The sequence below is a fragment of the Piliocolobus tephrosceles genome, chromosome 4 (genome assembly GCF_002776525.5).
Source record: "Piliocolobus tephrosceles isolate RC106 chromosome 4, ASM277652v3, whole genome shotgun sequence".
Taxonomy (NCBI): Eukaryota; Metazoa; Chordata; class Mammalia; order Primates; family Cercopithecidae; genus Piliocolobus; species Piliocolobus tephrosceles.
In genome coordinates, this window is record NC_045437.1 from 76,687,339 (window position 1) to 76,707,582 (window position 20,244).

The following is a 20,244-nucleotide window of genomic DNA, read 5'->3' on the forward strand; positions in this document are numbered from 1 at the left end:
TTACAAAAACGTCTTAATCCTTTTACTAGTGACCTGTCCTAGTATACTTAAAATATTTTGCTTACAAAGTAATAATTACCCAACTTTTCAAGGCTGGTTACAGCCTTGAATATAGGTGTTTAATACACTTTAGCTACATCTGTCTGTAAGAAAATTTTTCCTAGTAGAGTTTTTGAATAAGATTCAAATTCTTCCATATCAATATTAGGAAGCATCTGAGGAACACACCAGTTTTCTCACACAAGATTCATTGGATCTTGGCTTCAACTTTTCTCACCCCTTTTCCTGATATACTCAAAATATTTCCAAATCTCACTATTCTTCCTTCCTTAAAATTTTTTGTGTCCCTTCTATGTGCCAAGCACTGTGCTCAGTGCTGGGGTACAATAAAGAAAAGAGTCTCCATCCTCTGGAGCTGTTAATCTAAGAAAAAACATGAAGGGAAATAGTACTTTTGAGTACCTGCCATATTCTGGACCTGCAGCGTGTATAATCCCTTTTAGACCCCACAGAAACCCCATCTGATAGCTGAGAAAACAGGAGTTCAGATAAGTTAATTGATTTGCCTGCAATGCAGAATACAAATAGACAATTTACAGAAGAAATACAAATGGACGATAGATATATGGAAAAAAATACTCAACCATACTAGTTATTAAGTAACTGCTTTATTACGTAAATAAAATGTTACTTTTTTACCTATCAAGGTGGTAAAGAGAAAAATAATACTCTATGCTGGTGGGCTTGCAGTAATACAGGCTCTCCTGCACAGGGCTGCAGGGAACATAAAGGGGCATAATCCTCCTGAGAAACTGTATGATAATATGTAACAAGGACCATTATAAGAAGAACTCACCTTAATGTCCATCGCAAGGGAAAGAAATAAACGATGTTACATCCATCCAGTGAAATTGTAGATAGTCACTAAAAATCATATGGAATATGTAATGACCTAGAAAGATTTACCAAATATTAAATAAAAAGGCATATTATAGTAGATACTATTGGATGACAATATATACAGGATTGTGTGTGAGCGTGGAGAAAATAAAAGACTGCAAGAATGGATAATATGTTAACAGGGGTTATTCATAAAAGATGGGACAGAGTTCTTTCTATTGGTTGTCTTCTACATTTCGATAATTTAAAAAACCCAAACATAAAAATGTTCATACATTCAGATCTAGTTATGCAACTGTATTGCAATAAACAGCAATGCAGACTAAGAGTCAAGTAACTTGCTCAGGACCACCCATCCGGTATATTACTTTAAGTCTTGCTTTCTAAGTCTGAAATCCATTGTCTTTCTACAACCTGCTCATTCAGTTCCATAACCCCAATTATAGCCTAACTAGAGTAATCCCTTGATGGCCTTTCTAGTTTCTAGGCTTTTTTGTCATGAGATTAATTTCTCCTACCAAAATAGTTTGCTGTTCTAAAATCTTTACACTGGCACTCTTTCTGCATTAAGCAACCCTTTCTTTTTTCAAAGCCCGCTTGCTGGCAGGTCATCCCGATTTTCATCATCTGCTTTTGTTCTGTGAAACCTGATGAGGGCTTACGAGGTCTTCAGCATCTCTCAACAGCAAACATTGGTATTTGGGTTTGAATAATTCTTTGTTGAGCAGGGCTTTGTTAGCCCTGGCCAGTTTAAATGCCTTCAGGGCTTCACTGTGACAACAGAACTGCCACCATACATTTCCAAACACATCCCAAGGGTGGGCAATTGAGAACCACCCTATGATCGGCCACAGCTAACCCTCTGATGTCATCTTTCTCTACTCCCTGGCTCTCTGGCTCCATTCCAGCCACCCTGGGCTCCTTGCTGCCCTTCTCATAAGCCCACAAAGGCAGGGATTTGGTGGTGGGGAGTGGGGTGGAGGGGTGTTCCTTTCATCTGCACAACCAGTTCCTGTATTCAATTCCCTCTTTTAAGCGCTTGTTTTTTGATCCCTTTTAAATTTGATTCAGCTTCCCCAACTGTAAATGAACTAACCAATGAAACTAATCACTGATTCCACATGTTCCCAAGCTGTGCACCTCTACTGCAGGATCTCAGGGTCTTCCAAGGTCTGAACTGAAAACTGCGTCGGCATTTCCTTTTGCCTTCTATGTTTTGGGAAGGTATCTCTAAACTACCTCTTTGGGACAGAAGAGAAAAACCACATGGATGCAAATCAGTCGTACTGCATTTAAATTATGTGCATCTCTCTTATATTTTTAGCTCCTTGAGGGCAGTCTTTGTAACCTTCTCTTTATATTCTTCCCAAATAAATGAGTGCCTGGAAATCACAGGTACTCAAGATCTCCACAGCAGCCTCCTCCCTGAGAGGTTAGGTGCCTGGAATGTAATTATTTAGACACGTGGGCATCTCCAGGCTTCCACACAGCAGTCATTACTGAGTGATGGATGTCAATCTTAGCATAAACGTGATTTGCAAGGCTCCAAAACCAGAGATTGGGTTAAATTTGCTTAAATTTCCATTAGGCTGTGTGTGCGTGTTCCTTATTTTTACTTCCTTTTTGGTCTTTTTCCTCTTAATTTCTACATCTGCTATATACACTCCCCACTCCCCACCATTTTCTAAACCATTTTAGCAGCAGTCAACCTTGTGAATTGGATGTCATATGCAATACAAAATGTAAATCATGTTCATTAGATGAAAAATGCAATTTCCCCCTCACGGAGAAAGTGGGACAACACATATCAGAAGGGGCACAATATGACAGTCTTTAAACAAGTCAGTGTGCTTCCTGCATTTAAAACTGAAATCTGTTTGGTCTTAATTGTGATATTTGCAAAGTGTCATGCAAATCTTCTACACCAAAAGATTTCTTAGCTTCTTCAAAATGTGAATTCGAGAGCGGACTACCTTCTCCAAACTAGGATCTGGGGAACCAATCCTAATTGTATTTATACATGTTAAGTTCCCCTGTTCTTCCCACTCACTCAAGACGCAGGATAAATAAAATAACTTCTCTTCTACTTGGAAAAGCACAAGTTTTGAAGCCTTGAGTTGGCTGCACTGGAAATTAGAAATATCTTTGATGATGCACAGCTGTCTTCATTTCTTAGTCACAGACGTCTAAAGCATTCCAGGAGGCTGACTCATATACCTGGAGAGAGGGACCACGGTTTCTTATTCTTTCTCCTGAAGTCCTTGTCTGGTTAAGAAGAGACCAGTTTCTCCTTTGTTCTACAGCTAGGAACTTAACTACAGGATGATCTTGAGTAAGACAAAAACCTGACGTTTCTTCACCACCATTTCCTTTTTGTTCTCTTACATTTGTCTCAAACATAATTTGCAACACTTAGTGATTTTTCTGCTATGGAGGCTCACTGAAGACAAGACCCCAACATGGCAAAATCCAAGAGTTTTCCCACCAATCGCTGCTATATGCAGCAAAGGAAAGAGAGCACCTTGTGTTGTAGCCTACCATTCACCGAAGGAGATCAGTATGGACATCCAGGAGTTTCTGAGCTCCCCAGATAGTCTCAGACGAAAGTCAAGCCTCTAAGATGAGCAATTAAGAACAAAATTTCTGAAGCTCTTTGTCATACGGTTCCCAGCTTTGTGACTCTAAACAGTGTCTCTCCGCAAAAGAATTCCATTATTCCACAACAGCAACTCCTCTTTTCTGTTCTTTTGCAGCAAGCAAGTGATCATTACTCACCACCTCAATCCACCCAAGGGCTTTCACCTGGAACCCAAAGTGCATCAGTAATTAAGATTTGTGTTCTTTAGGGAAAGGAATATTGACAAAGATGTAGGTGGCTTCTCATGTGAGAAAAGTACTTACATACCTGCACAGTTCTACTTGGAAGGTCTATGCATTTTACTATAGGTGAACTACACCTCAATTTTTAAAAATTCTACTAGCAAAGACACCCATTCTCTCAGGGAACTTGCCCTATTTAACTTATAGCTATAAATAACAGGGTTCTCTATAAGCATATACTTTGTCCCATAAACACAAAGCAGTAAAAAAAACCTGAATATCTTCCCTCCAACTAAAATTAGATTATTTTTCTCAGTTAAATCTTCCATTCAATTACAATGAACTATCACTGTACTGTCTGGGTGAGCAAAAGGTATAATTTACAAGAAACTTACAGAGCTGAAGGGATGACAAAACTGTAACTCTGCAAAGTTGCGTGAGCATCTGAGGTCCTACACAAACCGGTGGCCTAGAGAACAGACCTCTAACCTCCCTTAGCCTGGAGTGGCAAGAGCACAAGTGGTCTCAATGCATAACAGAAAGAATGGACATTTTTTGGCCAGGCACGGTGGCTCACGCCTGTAATCCCAGCACTTTGGGAGACCGAGACGAGTGGATCACCTGAGGTTTCAGGAGTTCAAGATCAGCCTGGCCAACATGGTGAAACACCAAAAAAAAAAAAAAAAAAAAGCCAGGTATGGTGGCAGGTGCCTGTAATCCCAGCTACTTGGGAGACTACAGCAGGAGAATTGCTTGAACCTGGGTGGCGGAGGCTGCAGTGAGCTGAGATCGCACAATTGCACTCCAGCCTGGGTGATAACAGCAAAACTGTCTCAAAAAAAAAAAAAAAAAAAAGAATAGACATTTTTTAAAAACCCCGCTATGTCTATAGCTCAGTCCCAGCCATGAACAACTATATTCAACCACCAAAAAATTCTTCCCGATGAAAAGATTTACCTCAAAGAATAAATAACATAAAATCAAGAATTAATAAGCAGTCAGATTTGAGATTTTTATTGAGAAAATAGCCATTTTGACATTATATCCAGTTTCTCATTTATCAGAATAAATTCTTTACAATATTGATCACCATCACCACTTTAGTGTATTTATACATAGTCTCTGAGTAAAATATATTCACATTCGGCAAGGCTAGAATATTGAAATTATGGCCAACATTGCTTACTTGAAGATTGTTTACTTTACAATGAAGCTAGAGTAGTTGTGCAACTAGAACAGATGTTTTAAAAATGTTTGCCATTCAAAGATAGGCTTGATGGGACAAAACTAATATGCATACTACATACATATATTACTTGTCTTCTTTACTGTCAATCTTTCAGAACAATAACGTGACATTACAAACACCTCAAATTCCCACTTCAAAATGAATAGAAAAATGGAAAAACATCTCCCATTTCATAAAATTAAAAATCAAGTCAGAAGAGAAAGAAAACTCATTTTTATGCATTTAACTTAAAAGCTTGAGTACACGACTCCTCCTAGAGAGAAGCCAGAACTGCAGAAGTAGCCAACAGTCCAAAGAACGAAGCGCCCCATGACCTTCTCTATGGTTCATGACTTATTGAGGGCTGATGCAAACTCTGGCAAGTTATTTTTCATGATTTCCAAGTATCTGGGATATGTAAACGAAATGATTAAAAGACATTTCTCTGAATTTGCGAGAAGACTGAAGAATCAGAACAAAGATCCAACGGCCTTTCATGTGGCTACATGTTCACCATTACACCACAACTCAAAACCCACAGGCGAGCTTTCTTTCAAATACACACTCAAAACGGTGTTCCAAATAATGCAATTGTATACATTGCAAAGACACACAAAATGCTTCCTTACACATGATTAGTAATCTGAATCTGGTTTTATACTCTGAAGTGATATCAAACATATTTAGCTAACCCTCTCAAACTTGCAGGCCTAGTGACGTTTAGATGTTTTAGGATACAGAATCTGCTTAGAATTTAGTGAAAACTATGAACCTTAGACTGTCTTCAGTAATGAACAAAACTGGAAAATATTAAACTTCTTTTGCTTTGTCACTGAAGCAACTATAGGCTTTCTATGATGTATGTATCATACTAGCTTGTATGTGCCTTTAATGTCATAAACATCCTTTGCCTTTTTGTCACTTTTAAAGCACAGCCAGAAAAGGTTTGTAAAGTTGTTCTAGAAATACAAGTTGGTTCCCTCTGCCTCATGGATGCCTAGGAACTGGGTAGTCCTCAAACCACCAGTTCAGACACCTGTACAGCTGCTCCCGGCCAACTAGGATTCTAAGGAAAGGGGCTGGAATAATAGCCAGGGGCCTCCCTCACAAATGCCTAAATAACCAAGGTATCTATGCTGACAGCCATCCCTCTCTCAATACCATGGTCCAAGGAAGTCTTGACCTATCTCTTCCCATTTTACTACCACTGGCTAGAGGGGCACCCAACAATAAGAAACCTTTGCAATGAGTATAAACTAGCAAAAACACCATAGGGGAGCATTTCCTTAGGTGTATCTCTCAGAACATAAATCCCACAAGATACCTACTTTAAAAAAAATCCGGCAGGGGGCAGTGGCTCATGCCTGTAATTCCAGCACTTTGGGAGGGTGAGGCAGGCAGAATCACCTGAGGTCAGGAGTTCAAAATCAGCCTGGTCAACATGGTGAAACCCCATCTCTACGAAAAATACAAAAATTAGCTGGGCGTGGTGGCGGGTGCCTGTAATCCCAGTTACTTGGGAGGCTGAGGCAGGAGAATCGCTTGAACCTGGGAGGCGGAAGTTGTACTGAGCCGAAATTGCACCACTGCACTCCAGCCTGAGCGACAAGAGCAAGACTCCATCTCAAGAAAACAAAAACAAAAAAATGCGTATTAAAATAAATTAGGGAAATGATGTATAAAATAGAGGTGCTTCCTGGAGATTTAAAATGCATATTAGCATATCAAAGGTCTGAAAGGCCAACAGTAACTCAACTTTGTCTAACCCACTATTTCCCAAACTTACTTGGCCACAGAACCCTCTATTCACCTAACAGTATATTCTGACAAAACACTCTGTTAGGAACTGCTTCACCCAGAACCAAAAAGGTGATTTTTAAAAAATATTACAGCATAATTTCAAATGATTAATAAGGATACAAAGAGACTTATTTTCCCGTCTCTTGTTATTTTGTCTGTTTTGTTCTGAATAATCTTCTATCACATTTCCCTTTCTATTCACAAACCTTCAACTCAAGATACCCTTTCTGATACCTTTGTTCAAGAATGTTAATTCTTATCAGAATTAACTAGTCTGGAAAAAAATAATTTTGTGTCTTTTTAAACTCCTAGAGTACCTCTCCACTTCAATCACAATTTAAGTCCAGGGCAGGTAACCTGGGCTCCTAGCAAACACTATACCCCAACAAGAGTTTGGGAGCCAAAACAAAACTAAAACAAATTTATCCTTATATCTCTGTGAAAATTCGCATTTTGAACATCTAATGAAACTTCAAGTTTGAGGATAATGGGATTACTGACCTACTGACCTTTGACTTCACGTAACAACAAAATTTCTTTAAAATCTGGTGAAGCAATATGAAAACATTGAAAAGTAAACATAAATTCCACAAAGTTGAATGGCAGCAGAAAACATTTAACATCAAGAACATCCACAAAAGACTATCATTACCACCCAAATTATCTCTGTTGCTCAGGATTTCAGTTATAAAAATAGCCAAATCAAGACAAAGACAATTACAGCTTAAAACGAAAAGCTACACCTTCTTCATTAAAGGTGAGCATCTTGTGAAACTGTGCATCTGGAGCAGAGAGAATAAGTACAAGGCACGGGAGAACTACCATGTCAAGGGACAGAACTTTTTCAAAATATTTTATCCTCAGAAGTAAACCCCGCTACCATAGAAAGAAAAAAATATAATTAGATATTTTAAGTCACAGCATTTTTGACATCCTAGGGAAAAGGAGTTTTTGGTTTTAGGTTGTTTTTTTCTTTTCTGGTAAGGCAAAATAGATCTTTAGATAAAATCATTTGTTACAAACATGAGTTTTTCTTAAGAACGAAATAAAAATTCTATTTAACTTCTATCATATATTTATTCAACTAAGTTGAATACTATGTTTGGAAAATTAAAGTTTTAAATCATAGTTCATATAGATAATGATACATTTAATCTATGAATTTACTTTAAAAGCACTTTTATTTTGAAATACTTAGACTCACAAGAAGTTATAAAAATAGTTCAGAGAGATTCCAGGTACCCATTTCTTAGCTTCCTGCCTTTACATGTAAGCATTTATATCTAGGTTTTAAAAGGGTTAAAGTTTTTGACAGTTGATGAAAAACTGTCAAAAAAAATGTAACAAGCCTGGTAAATGCATATTTTTGGAGGAGGTTGTAAGAAAGCACTACCAAATTCAAATACTACTTTTATCACTGCCTTAACCAACAGGTTTTCTAAGATACTATCTCCGTTACCTATTTCTGCCTCTTTCAATGGTGTTTTTCCATTTTTACAGACTTCTGAAAGTTTTAGCTTTGATTGAAATAAGTTTCCCCATTCCTTCACATTAATATATTTAGCAATATTGAATGAATACGAATTATAAATGGAAATAAAAATGCTTGCTTTTATAAAATCTCCAGTCTTGCAGCACCCCCAAAACAATACAAACAGACTTAAGTTGAAATTTGGTTTGTTAATGCCCACCTTTTGTGTGGTCAAAACACAGTTTTGAAGGAATGACCACCTTCAATGTTCTTTACAGCTTCTTTAGTGTTCCTTAAAAAAAAAAAAATCAGTCTTATGGATGAATGATGGCAGTTTGTTCGTGGAAGATCTTCATCTTATGGGAATTATCGGACCAGTTTTTCTAATCATATACTACCAACAAAAATAAACATAAGCATGTTCTCTTTAATCATATTATCCTCCACCATCACTTCCAAAAGGCATTGGCTCACAGTATTCTGTTTAAGATTGGGACCATTTATCCCAATGAACTCAAACTTTATCCAAAACAGGCTGGTCTAGCAGTCTGTTTAGTCTGAAAAAATGTTCTGTGCTCTGTTCAGATTGACAAAATGTTCTTTATTGGCCAGGCGCAGTGGCTCATGCCTATAATCCCAGCACTTTGGGAGGCTGAGGTGGGTGGATCACTTGAGGTCAGGAGTTCGAGACCAGCCTGACCAACATGGTGAAACCCCATCTCTACTAAAAAAAATTAGCTGGGTGTGGTGGCACATGCCTGTAATCCCAGCTACTTGGGAGGCTGAGACAGGAGACTTGCTTGAACCCAGGAGGGGGAGGTTGCAGTGAGCCGAGATCGCACCACTGCACTCCAGCCTGGGCAACAAGAGCGAAACTCTGCCTCAAAAAACAAAAAAAAGTTCTTCTCTAAGAGCTTCCTATATGTGTGGTTGGTCCCTAAAGTACTTTGTGCTCAGTTACAGCTTCCTGTCATCTCATCTGCTTATATACAAATAGCTCAACTAAGTAACCCAACATACAAACTCTCACTAAAATCGCATGTTGCATCTTAGGAAAGGTGATCTGGAAGCATTATGGACTATAGTGAGAATGTAAGGCTTATGGCAGTTCGAAGTAGGGAATGACACAAAAGCAAATAAAACATATTGACAGTCATTCCCTCTACTAAAAAAGACAAATACTTGTTATGCTAAAATGACCTCTTTTGATTAAAATTTCAGTTTATGAAACATTACAGTATGCTTCTTTATCAAAGTCTACATATCAGAAGAACATGAGCTCCACGTTCCTGTAAAACTTTAAACACATTTTTCTTCCTAATGGACATTAGCAGTTTTATTGAAAGAAAAATTGACACAACTTAGCATTATCTTTTGACTTTGCCCATGGAGAAACTTGGAGTTAAATTTACCACTTAATTTTAGAATCTGTCAGTGTTGATATTGTTCTGCAAATTTTTAATTTTTTTAATTTAAATTTTTTAATGTTTTAATTCTTTAAAATTTAAAATTTTTAAATTATAATTGTCCTGTTTTACATGTAATATGCTCGTAATATACATGTTATGTATGTTATAACTGTAATATATTTCAAATACTTTTTGAAGGGTCTGATATAAATCATAATTAAAAATGACTGGCCTTGACCAAAACATAAACAGATGTCTGATGAATGTGCTAATCACCCTTCTCCAATATACATCCATCCCAGAGGACAATGAAGTCTCACAGTCATGATTTCCAGTATAAAATATTTAGCTTTCAGACTGCTGGAATCAGATTTTAGACTGCTGGAATCTAATAATCTGCCTTTGAAGATGCCTAATACACACACACGCGCGCACATACACACACACACACACCCTGTTGTAGAAGTAATGTGCAACTCATGAGGTACTTTCCCTAAATACATCCAAACAGATGACCAAGATTTTGAAGACTACCTTATTTCTCATTTAGTTAAAACTTTCAAGAAAAAATATTTACAATAACTTAAAGACTCCTGTATAAATAACTACCTAAATACAGAACAAATTGGGAGGATGTGGGTCAAACACAGCTGAGCTCCACTCAGCTCAAATTAGATGAGTCTTTTCACTACAAAGCTTGTTTTCTTAACATATGGGTTCCTACAGGACTTGATAAGATTTGCTGAGCACCACAATAATCTTTTAAGACACTAATCAAAAACATGGTTCTACATTTTGAAAACCTCAGAAGTGGTTTTAGGACAACAGAAGCACCTCAACCACTAAAATAAGCAAGTTTCTATTAGAAGTAAAATTACTACACAGCAAATCCCTTAACAGTTCAGCAACCAATAAGTAGAAAATATTTGTCAAAAGCTGCTATTTCTGATTGTTCCTTTGTATTCTTTGTAAGTGAAACATATGGAAAATAATTGGTTGTCAGAAAGCTTCTGACTACATGATATGCATTTTATGAAAGAATATTAGCCTGAGCCAAGCATAAAAAACTTGGACCAGATGCACAGTATTTCTACTACCCTGGCCATGGGCTCCTCCTGAGTAGTGTCTAACAAGAGGGCAATTTCAGTAAGATTTTACAGCCTAGCATAGTAATGATGACCAGTACATTCACTTCTTCTGGAATTAATACAAGAAATACAACTAAAGATGCACTACAAAGACATAGGTCTAAAACTGCCACATTCGCCCAACTAAACTAAAAGAACCCTTCCTAACCTATATCGAACACATCAGCAAAGACCAATGTTATACTTAAATCAGTATTATCAGATGTTACTATATGTAACCACCTTTAATATTTATCTATGTGCTACTAAACCCCCAAAAGATTAGACTTATGAGAGCATAATTAAAAAGCACGTTCTTCATCGCTTTTTAAAGCTAAATATGGTCTCTTCTACTGAAGCAATTTATCTTTTTCTGGTTCCTAAAATAGGCATCAAATGTCTAAACAGAAGTAAAAAGCCTCAGCCAAAGAGCCACATATTAGGTAGTCAGCCTGGTCTAAGAAAACTAAGTTAATAAACTGAATAAATTAACTCAAATAAATTAGGAGTGCATATTCAGAACAGAATTGTAGCTTTTGGTCAGCAACATATGAACCAAAGGCAAAAATCTGCCATGATTAAGGCAGTTTTTTGTATACAGTACGATGTGTTTTTCTTCCCCCCACCCACCAAGTTCAATTAGCATTCTCTTTGATGTTATTAAAAACGCAGTGCCAAGCTAGAATACAAGCTTCCTAATAATAATAATAGTAATAAAAATAGATGTCATAGAAAGTTCCTTTTGGTTTAGAGTCTTCCTTAATACCTATTATGGTATCTTCTTTTTGCCTTCACACACTTGGTGTAAGAGATTACTGCAACGATCATTTGACTTTGGCCACAAACCATGACTACTGTCAGGGTGAAAGCCGTTGGAAGGAATTATTTTCTTCTTCTGCTGGAGTCAATTTAAGTGTTGGTAGTTTCCGAGGAGGAAGCTGAGGGCTTTGGCGAAGATTGTCATCCATCTGTAGAAAGTACAAAAGATACATCTGACTAATGCTGTGGCACCACTTATGTGGACTGTGGCCTCCCCATCCAAACTATAGCCTAGAAGAGTACAGAACCATATGTTTCCTGGGCTGCTAGAGAAACCTTTTTCTTACAAATAATCTCAAGAATTCTAAATGTCATACCTCAAATACCAGCTGACTCAGTTTCTGTAAACAGCAATGTGGCTCATTCCTGATACCTTCACAGAATTACAGTAATTCCAAAAAATAAATATTTTACTGAACTCAACCATAGCATAACTTAAAGAGATCTTCTGATAGTAAGTGTAAAAGCGGTACTGTTACACTAAGCTCCAGTTTGCAAACTATGTTCACATACAATATCTTATTTGATCTTCCCAATACACTACGAAGAAAATGCAGATACAGACCTTCCCTGTTGTACAGATAAGCAAAACGAGACTCCGAAAGGCTAAGTGATTTGCCCCACGTCACAAGCTAGTATGAGCTGAAACCTGAACCCAGGTCTTCTGATTCCAAAACTATTATTCTTTCAACTATACTTCTTTGCCTCAATGAAAATGACCTGTATTCCAATCAAAAAAGACCAGCTTTTTAAAGCTGAGAGTATGTAGACCAAAGGAAGCTAGGACATTAGGCAAAAAGAAAGATAAATTCTTTAAATCTAATCCAGTGGTTTTCTGAACACTGGATCAGTTCTAAATGAGGTAACCCACATCAAGCTCAAATAACACAGTGCTGGACCTCAAAAACTGTTAGCCAGTATCATCAGGCCTCAGGCCTCACTGCCCTATGAATTTGTAAAATAATAAGTATTACTATTTGTATCAGGAAAAAAAAAAAGGCAAGCTTATCAGTTACTGGGGAAAAAATATGTAACCTCTTTGTATTTTTCCTACTAGAATCGCCCTTGAAATTCCCTTTGTTGGCTCTCTCCCCTACCCAGTTTCTCAACGTTTCTCTCATGAAAAGAACACCCCAAGTGGCAAAATATCTACACTGGTGAAAAACTATATACTGTATCTACAGCAGAGAAGAACAAGAAGGAGAAAAAATAAAACTTTCATGTGGAAAGAAGAAAAGAATATTACGGTGCTGTTAATAAGAAAGGATAAGGCCGGCGCTTACAATCTTAAGAAACATTAACTTAAGAGACAGAGAGGCAGACATGCAAGCAAGAAGTGTTTTTGCTTTGTTTTTTTAAAGCAAATCTTTTGGATTTCCTAGCTTAAAGGGTACTAATTGTGTGGCAAAAGTAAACCCAATACTCTTATCTGATCTTTCCCCAATCAGGCCACTACTGGCTTCAAAACACTATGTTACATACAACTTTAGTGAAAGTATAGTTAAACAGTTTTCTGAAAAATAAACTCTCTAAAAAAACTAAAAGGGTACAGTTAATGTGTGACCCAAATGACAATATTAGCTACAGAAAGGAAAATACTAAGCTATGATAAAATGATTGAAGTAGACTTGACCTTTTCAATCAAGTTGGATTCCTTATTTACAAGTTGTGTGAGTTTCTGAAGATTTGCATCTACCGTTTCTTGTCCAGCTGGAGAGATGCCTAAGAAGCCAGGACAGAAATCAGAGAAAGACAGGAAATTTTTAAAGCCTTTAAAGCTATTTAGATTGAAAGAATTTTGAGTTTACCCACCCTGTCCAGTGCCCCACCCTCCCCAAAAAAGGCAAAGAGGAAAACCACTCTGGGTTTAAAGGCAAAGAGAGGGATTTGAATGCTCCAAAACTAAACCCTGAGCAAAACGGACGAAAATTTGCCCACTAAGTACACAATGCTAACCAAGTGTTCTGCAACTGGCCACAATAATTAGTATTTAAAAAAAAAAAAAAAAAAAGGCACGGTAGTCCTCATTTCCTTCTCAAGTTTAAGCCATTCCTTTCTTGCACCCATTTCAAATAGGTCTTTGGTCACAACTATCTGGATAGTTTTCCAAGGCAGTAACTCCCAAAACGTTGCCCAACAGACATTCAAAGTATTTAGAAGAACTTAAAAATACAAATTCCTAGGATTGATGCCTAAAAGATTCTAATTTAGCAAGTCTGGAATAGGACCCAAGATTTTTTATCTGTCAAATAATCAGGTTTGCTAACCACTGCTCCCAAGTTAACAAGGTTGAACATTACTTAATTTCATGACTCCCAAACTACTAACCCCTTCCTGTATACAGAACACACAACCCACCAAAAAATAATAAACTGCTATCTTTATAACCTGTTTCTTAAAGGGACAATTTCAGCCCACCCTCCCAATAGAAATTTAGTATCTGAATCACTTAAGCACAAGGCCCCACTCTCTCAACGAAGCACAGCCTAAGTAACAGGTGCCCTCTATTTACTATACCTCCATTCTGATGCAATCAGTTTTCAAGTAGTGGAATCTTGGGAGTGTACCTCACCAAAATCAATCTGCTGCTGATTTCTGTTCATGCAGGAAAATGCTAGAAGCAGCAGGTAAGAATCATTTAAAGTATTTGTCCATTTGCATTAGGATAAATACTCTTTTTCAGTAAAGACTTAATACCTGTGGTTTTAACCTTTTAGAAGAAAATGACCCACTTCAAAGGGGTAATATTTAAAGAACAAGAAGCAAGAAATGTAAAAATCCAGAGAACTAGATAAAAGGCAAATATCTATTTCTCTATTTAAATAAAAACTAACGTGAGAATAAAAATGAAGTCAGAAAAATATAAATCCTTGAAGTGCTATAAACCACTATTTAAAGACAATACACAAACTTTTAAAATTAAAAATAAGTAGTGGATTTTGCTTATACATACACAGGAGAATAAGCAAACAAATATTAGCTGAAGAAGAGCCAGCTTACCTCCAAGACTAAGCCTAAAATAACTGCTCAGGATGTCATCACAAAAGCGACAAAGGTTGGAGAGCTGTTTCAGATGTTCTTGTAGCTGAACTTTAGGAAACCGTACTTTGTAAAGAGGTGCAAGAAAACCAAAAACATAGGCATCCAAGGTAGAAGGCCTAGAAATAAATTAAGGATTTTTTTAAGCACATAAGACAATATTAACCAAAGGCCGGATGCAGAGGCTCAACACCTGTAATCCCAGCACTTTGGGAGATGAAGGCGGGCAGATCACTTGAGGTCAGGAGTTTGAGATAGGCCTGGCCAACATGGTGAAACCCTGTCTCTACTAAAAATACAAAAAAGCCGTGCATAGTGGTGAGGACCTGTAAACCCAGCTACTTGGGAGGTTGAGGCAGGAGATTTGCTTGAACCCAGGAGGCAGAGGTTGCAATGAGCCAAGATCATGTCACTGCACTCTAGCCTGGGCAACAACAGTGGGACTCCGTCTCAAAAAAATAATAATAATAAAATAAATAAATAAAAGAAAATATTAAATTAAGGATTTTTTAAAGCATATAAGAAAATATTAACTTGGGATGGTGTTTGTTTTCAAAATTCTCAATTCTGAATTACACAATATAGTCTCTTAAACAGTTTACTGTCCATTTTAGTTTATAAAAATGACGCAGGCCGGGTTCGGTGGCTCAAGCCTGTAATCCCAGCACTTTGGGAGGCCGAGACGGGCGGATCACGAGGTCAGGAGATCGAGACCATCCTGGCTAACACGGTGAAACCCCGTCTCTACTAAAATACAAAAAACTAGCCGGGCGAGGTGGCGGGCGCCTGTAGTCCCAGCTACTCCGGAGGCTGAGGCAGGAGAATGGCGTGGACCCGGGAGGCGGAGCTTGCAGTGAGCTGAGATTCGGCCACTGCACTCCAGCCCGGGCAACAGAGCAAGACTCCGTCTCAAAAAAAAAAAAAAGAAAAAAGAAACAGAGTGGGAACAGTCTTAGATGTTTTAAAGTCACATACGCAGCCTACTAAGTCAACGTTAGATTATCACTGGTAGAAAAAGTTTCCTATAATAAAAGCCCATTAAATTTTTTTGTTTGTTTTGTTTTGATTTTCGACACAGAGTTTCGCTCTTGTCACCCAGGCTGGAATGCAGTGGCACTCAGCTCACTGCAACCTCTGCCTCCCAGGTTCAAGCAATTCTCCTGCCTCAGCCTCCCAAGTAGCTGGGATTACAGGTACTCACCACCACGCCCAGCTAATTTTTTGTATTTTTAGTAGAGACAGGGTTTCGCCATATTGGGCAGACTGGTCTTGAACTCCTGGCCTCAGGTGATCTGCCCACCTTTGCCTTGCTGGGATTACAGGCATGAGCCACCGCACCTGGCCTAAATCTTTTCTTAAGTGAAAAACTCATCTTTTGGAGAGATAAGAGGACTTGCTTTAAATAGCTGCTCATTGAATATATGTGCACAAAATATCAAAATGATTTTTAATACTCACGTATCTCCAAAGAAAAACTGAGATGTTCCCAATCTGTTTGATAGAAGATTTAGGCACTCCTTGGCATCTCTGTATATCTAATAAGGATGAAATTACATCTCAAAAGTAGAAAAGATACTCTAAAACTACTTTTGAGGAAGGCATCTCTAGATAAACTCATGTCTGCGATTTTTCTTGTCCTTTCTCTCTAGGGCCCTTGCTTGAAGAATAATCCACACCATACCTGTGCTTCCACTTCTCGGAGGTGGTAGAGTGGAGGCTGTCCTCTGGTCAGGAGAATCCTGTTCAGTGCTCCCTTAGACATTCTTCCAGGCAGGATCAAACTCAAAGGAAAAGGAATTTGTGAAGCAAACCATGGCTTTGTCACAGTAAAGTAATTGTCACTCTCAACCCAGAATGTGTGAAGCTGCAAAGGGAGAGAAAAAAACACTACAAGGATGTTCTTTTATTAAAAGAAAGATCACTCAATCAACATGAGAGTTTTTCATAAATACCTTTATGTGAAGTGACTTCATACAAATTTTCCAATTAGAATGACTCAAGATAAAACAAGATTATTTTAAATGTGTGAATTTTGTTGGCTGCTATATTCCAAGCACCCAGAACAAGGCCTGACACATAGCAGGTGTTCAATAAACATTTGCTGAATGAATGAATTACACCCAATTCTATACATGCAGCAAAAAGATCCATCTCCCACAAAGAATTTCCAACAAGACATTTTCTTTTACTTTGTTGTTTCACATACTAGTTGAATGCCTAACAGATCACAGTAATATGAAAGAATTAAGATTAACATATAAGTAAAATTTTCTCTTAAGACTTTTCTCATTGGTTTTCTTCTAAACAGACTATGTACATTTGCAACTAGGCCACTAAAATACTGTAATATTTAAGAACACTCACCACTGCAGGGAGAAGCTTCTCTTCAAGGAGAGCAATGTAAGCCAATGTATCTGCTCCTTGTTTTGCTGAGAGTTCATAATCAGCATTATATTTCTATTAAAAAAAAAAAAAACAAAAACAAACTCAGAAGTCAAAGAGCAGCCCCAAAACAGTAAAACTAATCAAATCAGGATTCATATTTTTCCTCACAAATAGCAAATGTGGTATTAAAATGGGAGAAAGAGAAATACAAATCCAGTGAAACCTATTGCTTAATGCACATAAAGTTCTTAGCACGGCCTCATATATGCAATATGGTCAATAAATGTTATAATATTAACTACTATTATTTTCATGCTTGTTAATGACCTAGTTCAGTGCATGGCATGTAGTACAAACTTAATAAAAGCAACTATTATTTTTAACAAGAAGGAAACAGTTCCAGTTGGCTGTGTTTCTCCCCATGAAAAAAGAAAAAACCTTCCAATTTATAAAAGTTCAAAATGTTATTGACACAATTTTTTTTAAGTACAGTATTGGCAAAACAAATAACTTTTGCATTTATATAAATCTTTACATGTTTAAACATTTTGGAGGCCGGGCGTGGTGGCTCAAGCCTGTAATCCCAGCACTTTGGGAGGCCGAGACGGGCGGATCACAAGGTCAGGAGATCGAGACTATCCTGGCTAAGATGGTGAAACCCCGTCTCTACTAAAAAATACAAAAAACTAGCCGGGCGAGGTGGCGGGCGCCTGTAGTCCCAGCTACACGGGAGGCTGAGGCAGGAGAATGGTGTGAACCCGGGAGGTGGAGCTTGCAATGAGCTAAGTTCCGGCCACTGCACTGCAGCCCGGGCGACAGAGCGAGACTCTGTCTCAAAAAAAACAAAAAATATTGTGGATACATAACTCTCTACTGTTAAAACATTTAGATACATTATTCCATAAAACTGCTATAAGAGCTTTTTAAAAATAATATAGTTGCTAGTTGGTGAGAACTCAGTGTCATGCTCAGCACAAAATGTGTACCAACTATGTGACAAAATAGACAATCCTATCAATAAGTGTAATAGTGAAAATGGTTACATTAAATCTACTTACATATAAATTTCAATAAAATTCAAAGTTTATTAAAATATAAATTGACTACCTCTTCATATGACTTTCAAATCACAGAACTCATGCTTTAGAGCAGTGATTCTCAAATCTATTTTTAAATCTTATCCCAGGTATCTCCAATTGTCTAATGAGTTGGCACACACACACACAAAAAAGCCCAACATGCAGGCATCAACAATCTACTCATCTACTTCTTCAAAGTGAACCACCCACCTGTTTTCTTAAAAAGTTTAGTATTTTTGCTGGCTGAGAAACCATGTTGTCTTCAGTTGTCAAAATTGGTACATCGCCTATAATCAAAAAACAGTTTACATACAAGGACACAGTGTGATTTCCTCTGAAGGGATTCCAATACCCTAAAAACTATAGCAGTTGCACATTTAGAGGGGAAAAAATGAGTAAGCTTGTCTTGGTTTTTTTTTGCTGTTTCACAAAGAGCGGTTCTAGAGAACATTTTCATTTCTCATAATTTCCAGTGATTTGGCTTGCACTTTGAGGTATTACTCAGAATGATCAAATCATAAACAACACAGAGCCAAGGTCAGGGTAAGAAACTAAATTCTCAATATTATAGCTATATACCTCACAGCTTTAAATACAAGAAGAAAAAAAAAACAGTGCAGAAAGGGGAGTGTAAAGGTTTACACTATACCTCTTGAACCTCTCCAGGTGTTATCTATCACATTGACTTTCAAGGGTGCACCACAAAATTTGGCATAAGCCTGAAACAGAGTTTGCAATCAAACATTTTAGACCAAGTGCGTAACGCAAAGCTGCAGAGCAGCTTTACTTCACAGCCCCATCCCCCAAAGGCAGAAGGCGACTGATACTGAGGCCGCATCCCTCCCCGTGATCTCAAGTAGGCACGCGAGCGCCAGCCACCCGACTTTCGGGGACTTTGCTCCCCAAAAGGTCCTGGGGACGCAGAGTAGGGAGGGCGTGCCGCCTTCTTTGGGGTTTCACTCCACCGCCCAGACAGCTTTGTGAGGCAGACAAAACTCGGAGCCAAGCGGAGAAGCCTTGACGTTGCCGCCGGCCTTCGGCGAGGGTACTGGCCAGGTTGGGACTCGCCGGTGGGAGGGAGCCCGGGGCGATGCAGCGTGCAGCGGCCTGGCCCTCCTGGACCCCGCAGCGCAGCGGGAAACCAGGGCAAGTCAGCCTCTCGCCTCTAGCCCCGCCCCTTCTTCCCGCGCCCTGGCCCGCGAGGCGGCCTCACCATCACCACCAGGGACTCGCTGTGAACCGATGGGAGCCCCCAACCACCTGCCCAGCAACTGAGTTCCAAGGGGGCCGCCATCTTGCGGGGGGCCGACCTTTACTATCCCGGAAGTAATTTGCAACCTAATTTCCGGCACGTGGAAACGCGGGGGCGTGGCGAAGGGAGAGAAGGGCAGTTTGGGGGCTCTTGAGAGATAGGGGCGAGAATGACTGGAGGGATTAAAAAGAACTCTTAGGAGCAGCTTGGCCTAAAGGGTAAGAGTTCTGCGCTTTAAGTCAGACAGACCCACCAGTAATTCTTCAAATATTAATATTTATTAGATCCCTAGAGTGTTTCAAACCCTTTGAACATTAAATCTGTGTGATGCCTAAATTAACTTTGTAAAATAGGGATGACTTAGTATTTACAAGATTGTGGTGTTTAAAATGTCATGGAGGGAAAGAAGTTGGCACACAGGAGGCACTCAGTAATTGTTCCAACCCCTTTTCCCATAGATATGGCCTCTGCCTACCTTTCCGCCCTCAATCTGTTCTCACCCTCATGTTCACTGGCACCATCCTGCTTAAAAGTTACAGTATTTCTGAACGTCAGGTAAATTCTGCCCACCTTCAGTGCAGATCCTTCTGTCTGGAATATCTTTCTTCCCTATGCAACTTCTCCCTCAAAAATGAGCTTAACTCACATTCCCAGTGATGCTTTTACAAAGTTAGGAGCTCTGGGTTCCTGCAGCCCCTTGTGCATACTTGAATTGTAGCTTCTCTCCCTAGCTACAAACCTTTTGTCTTTCACAGAAGAGGGCTAGCTTCATAGGTGTGGGACCTGTGCAGCCACACAAGGCTCCATGCTTAAAAGTACTCCTCATTTGGCTGATGCTCTTCAGTCACTGTCTTGAAATTCTTAAGTTTTGGACAAGGGGCTCTGCATTTTTATTCTGGGCTGGGCCCTGCGAAT

At 38.6% G+C, this 20,244-nt stretch overlaps 2 protein-coding genes across 4 annotated transcripts in view; one reads left to right on the top strand and one right to left on the bottom strand.

The window, feature by feature from the left end:
* Positions 1-4,711: 4,711 nt before the first annotated feature.
* Positions 4,712-19,399, bottom strand: MTX3 (metaxin 3). Of its 3 annotated transcripts, XM_023214942.2 has the most exons (9): positions 19,291-19,399; positions 18,727-18,796; positions 18,288-18,364; positions 16,978-17,070; positions 16,295-16,477; positions 16,072-16,148; positions 14,575-14,732; positions 13,208-13,296; positions 4,712-11,723 (listed from the first exon to the last, which is right to left on the bottom strand). In XM_023214942.2, the coding sequence occupies exons 1-9, from the start codon at positions 19,369-19,371 to the stop codon at positions 11,613-11,615; spliced, it is 939 nt and encodes a 312-aa protein (XP_023070710.1). In that variant the 5' UTR covers positions 19,372-19,399; the 3' UTR covers positions 4,712-11,612. The 3 variants fall into 3 exon arrangements, with proteins under 3 accessions (XP_023070710.1, XP_023070712.1, XP_023070711.1); XM_023214944.2 differs by lacking the exon at positions 13,208-13,296; XM_023214943.1 differs by lacking the exons at positions 4,712-11,723; positions 13,208-13,296 and adding an exon at positions 13,629-14,188.
* Positions 19,400-19,432: 33 nt separating this feature from the next.
* The window catches only part of THBS4 (thrombospondin 4), a 90,156-nt gene continuing 89,344 nt past the window's right edge, over positions 19,433-20,244 (top strand). The window contains exon 1 of the mRNA XM_023214941.2: positions 19,433-19,547. The gene's annotated coding sequence lies outside the window, so the exon portion shown is untranslated. The remainder of the gene's footprint in view (positions 19,548-20,244) is intronic.

Excerpts from the sequence above, each read along its gene's own strand:
- MTX3 (XM_023214942.2), bottom strand. The coding sequence starts at position 19,371 with ATGGCGGCCCCCTTGGAACTCAGTTGCTGGGCAGGTGGTTGGGGGCTC. Across the intron at positions 18,365-18,726 it reads CACCTGGAGAGGTTCAAGAG|GCGATGTACCAATTTTGACA; the intron begins GTATAGTGTAAA and ends TTTTGATTATAG. Across the intron at positions 11,724-13,207 it reads AATCCAACTTGATTGAAAAG|ATGGATGACAATCTTCGCCA; the intron begins GTCAAGTCTACT and ends TACTTTCTACAG.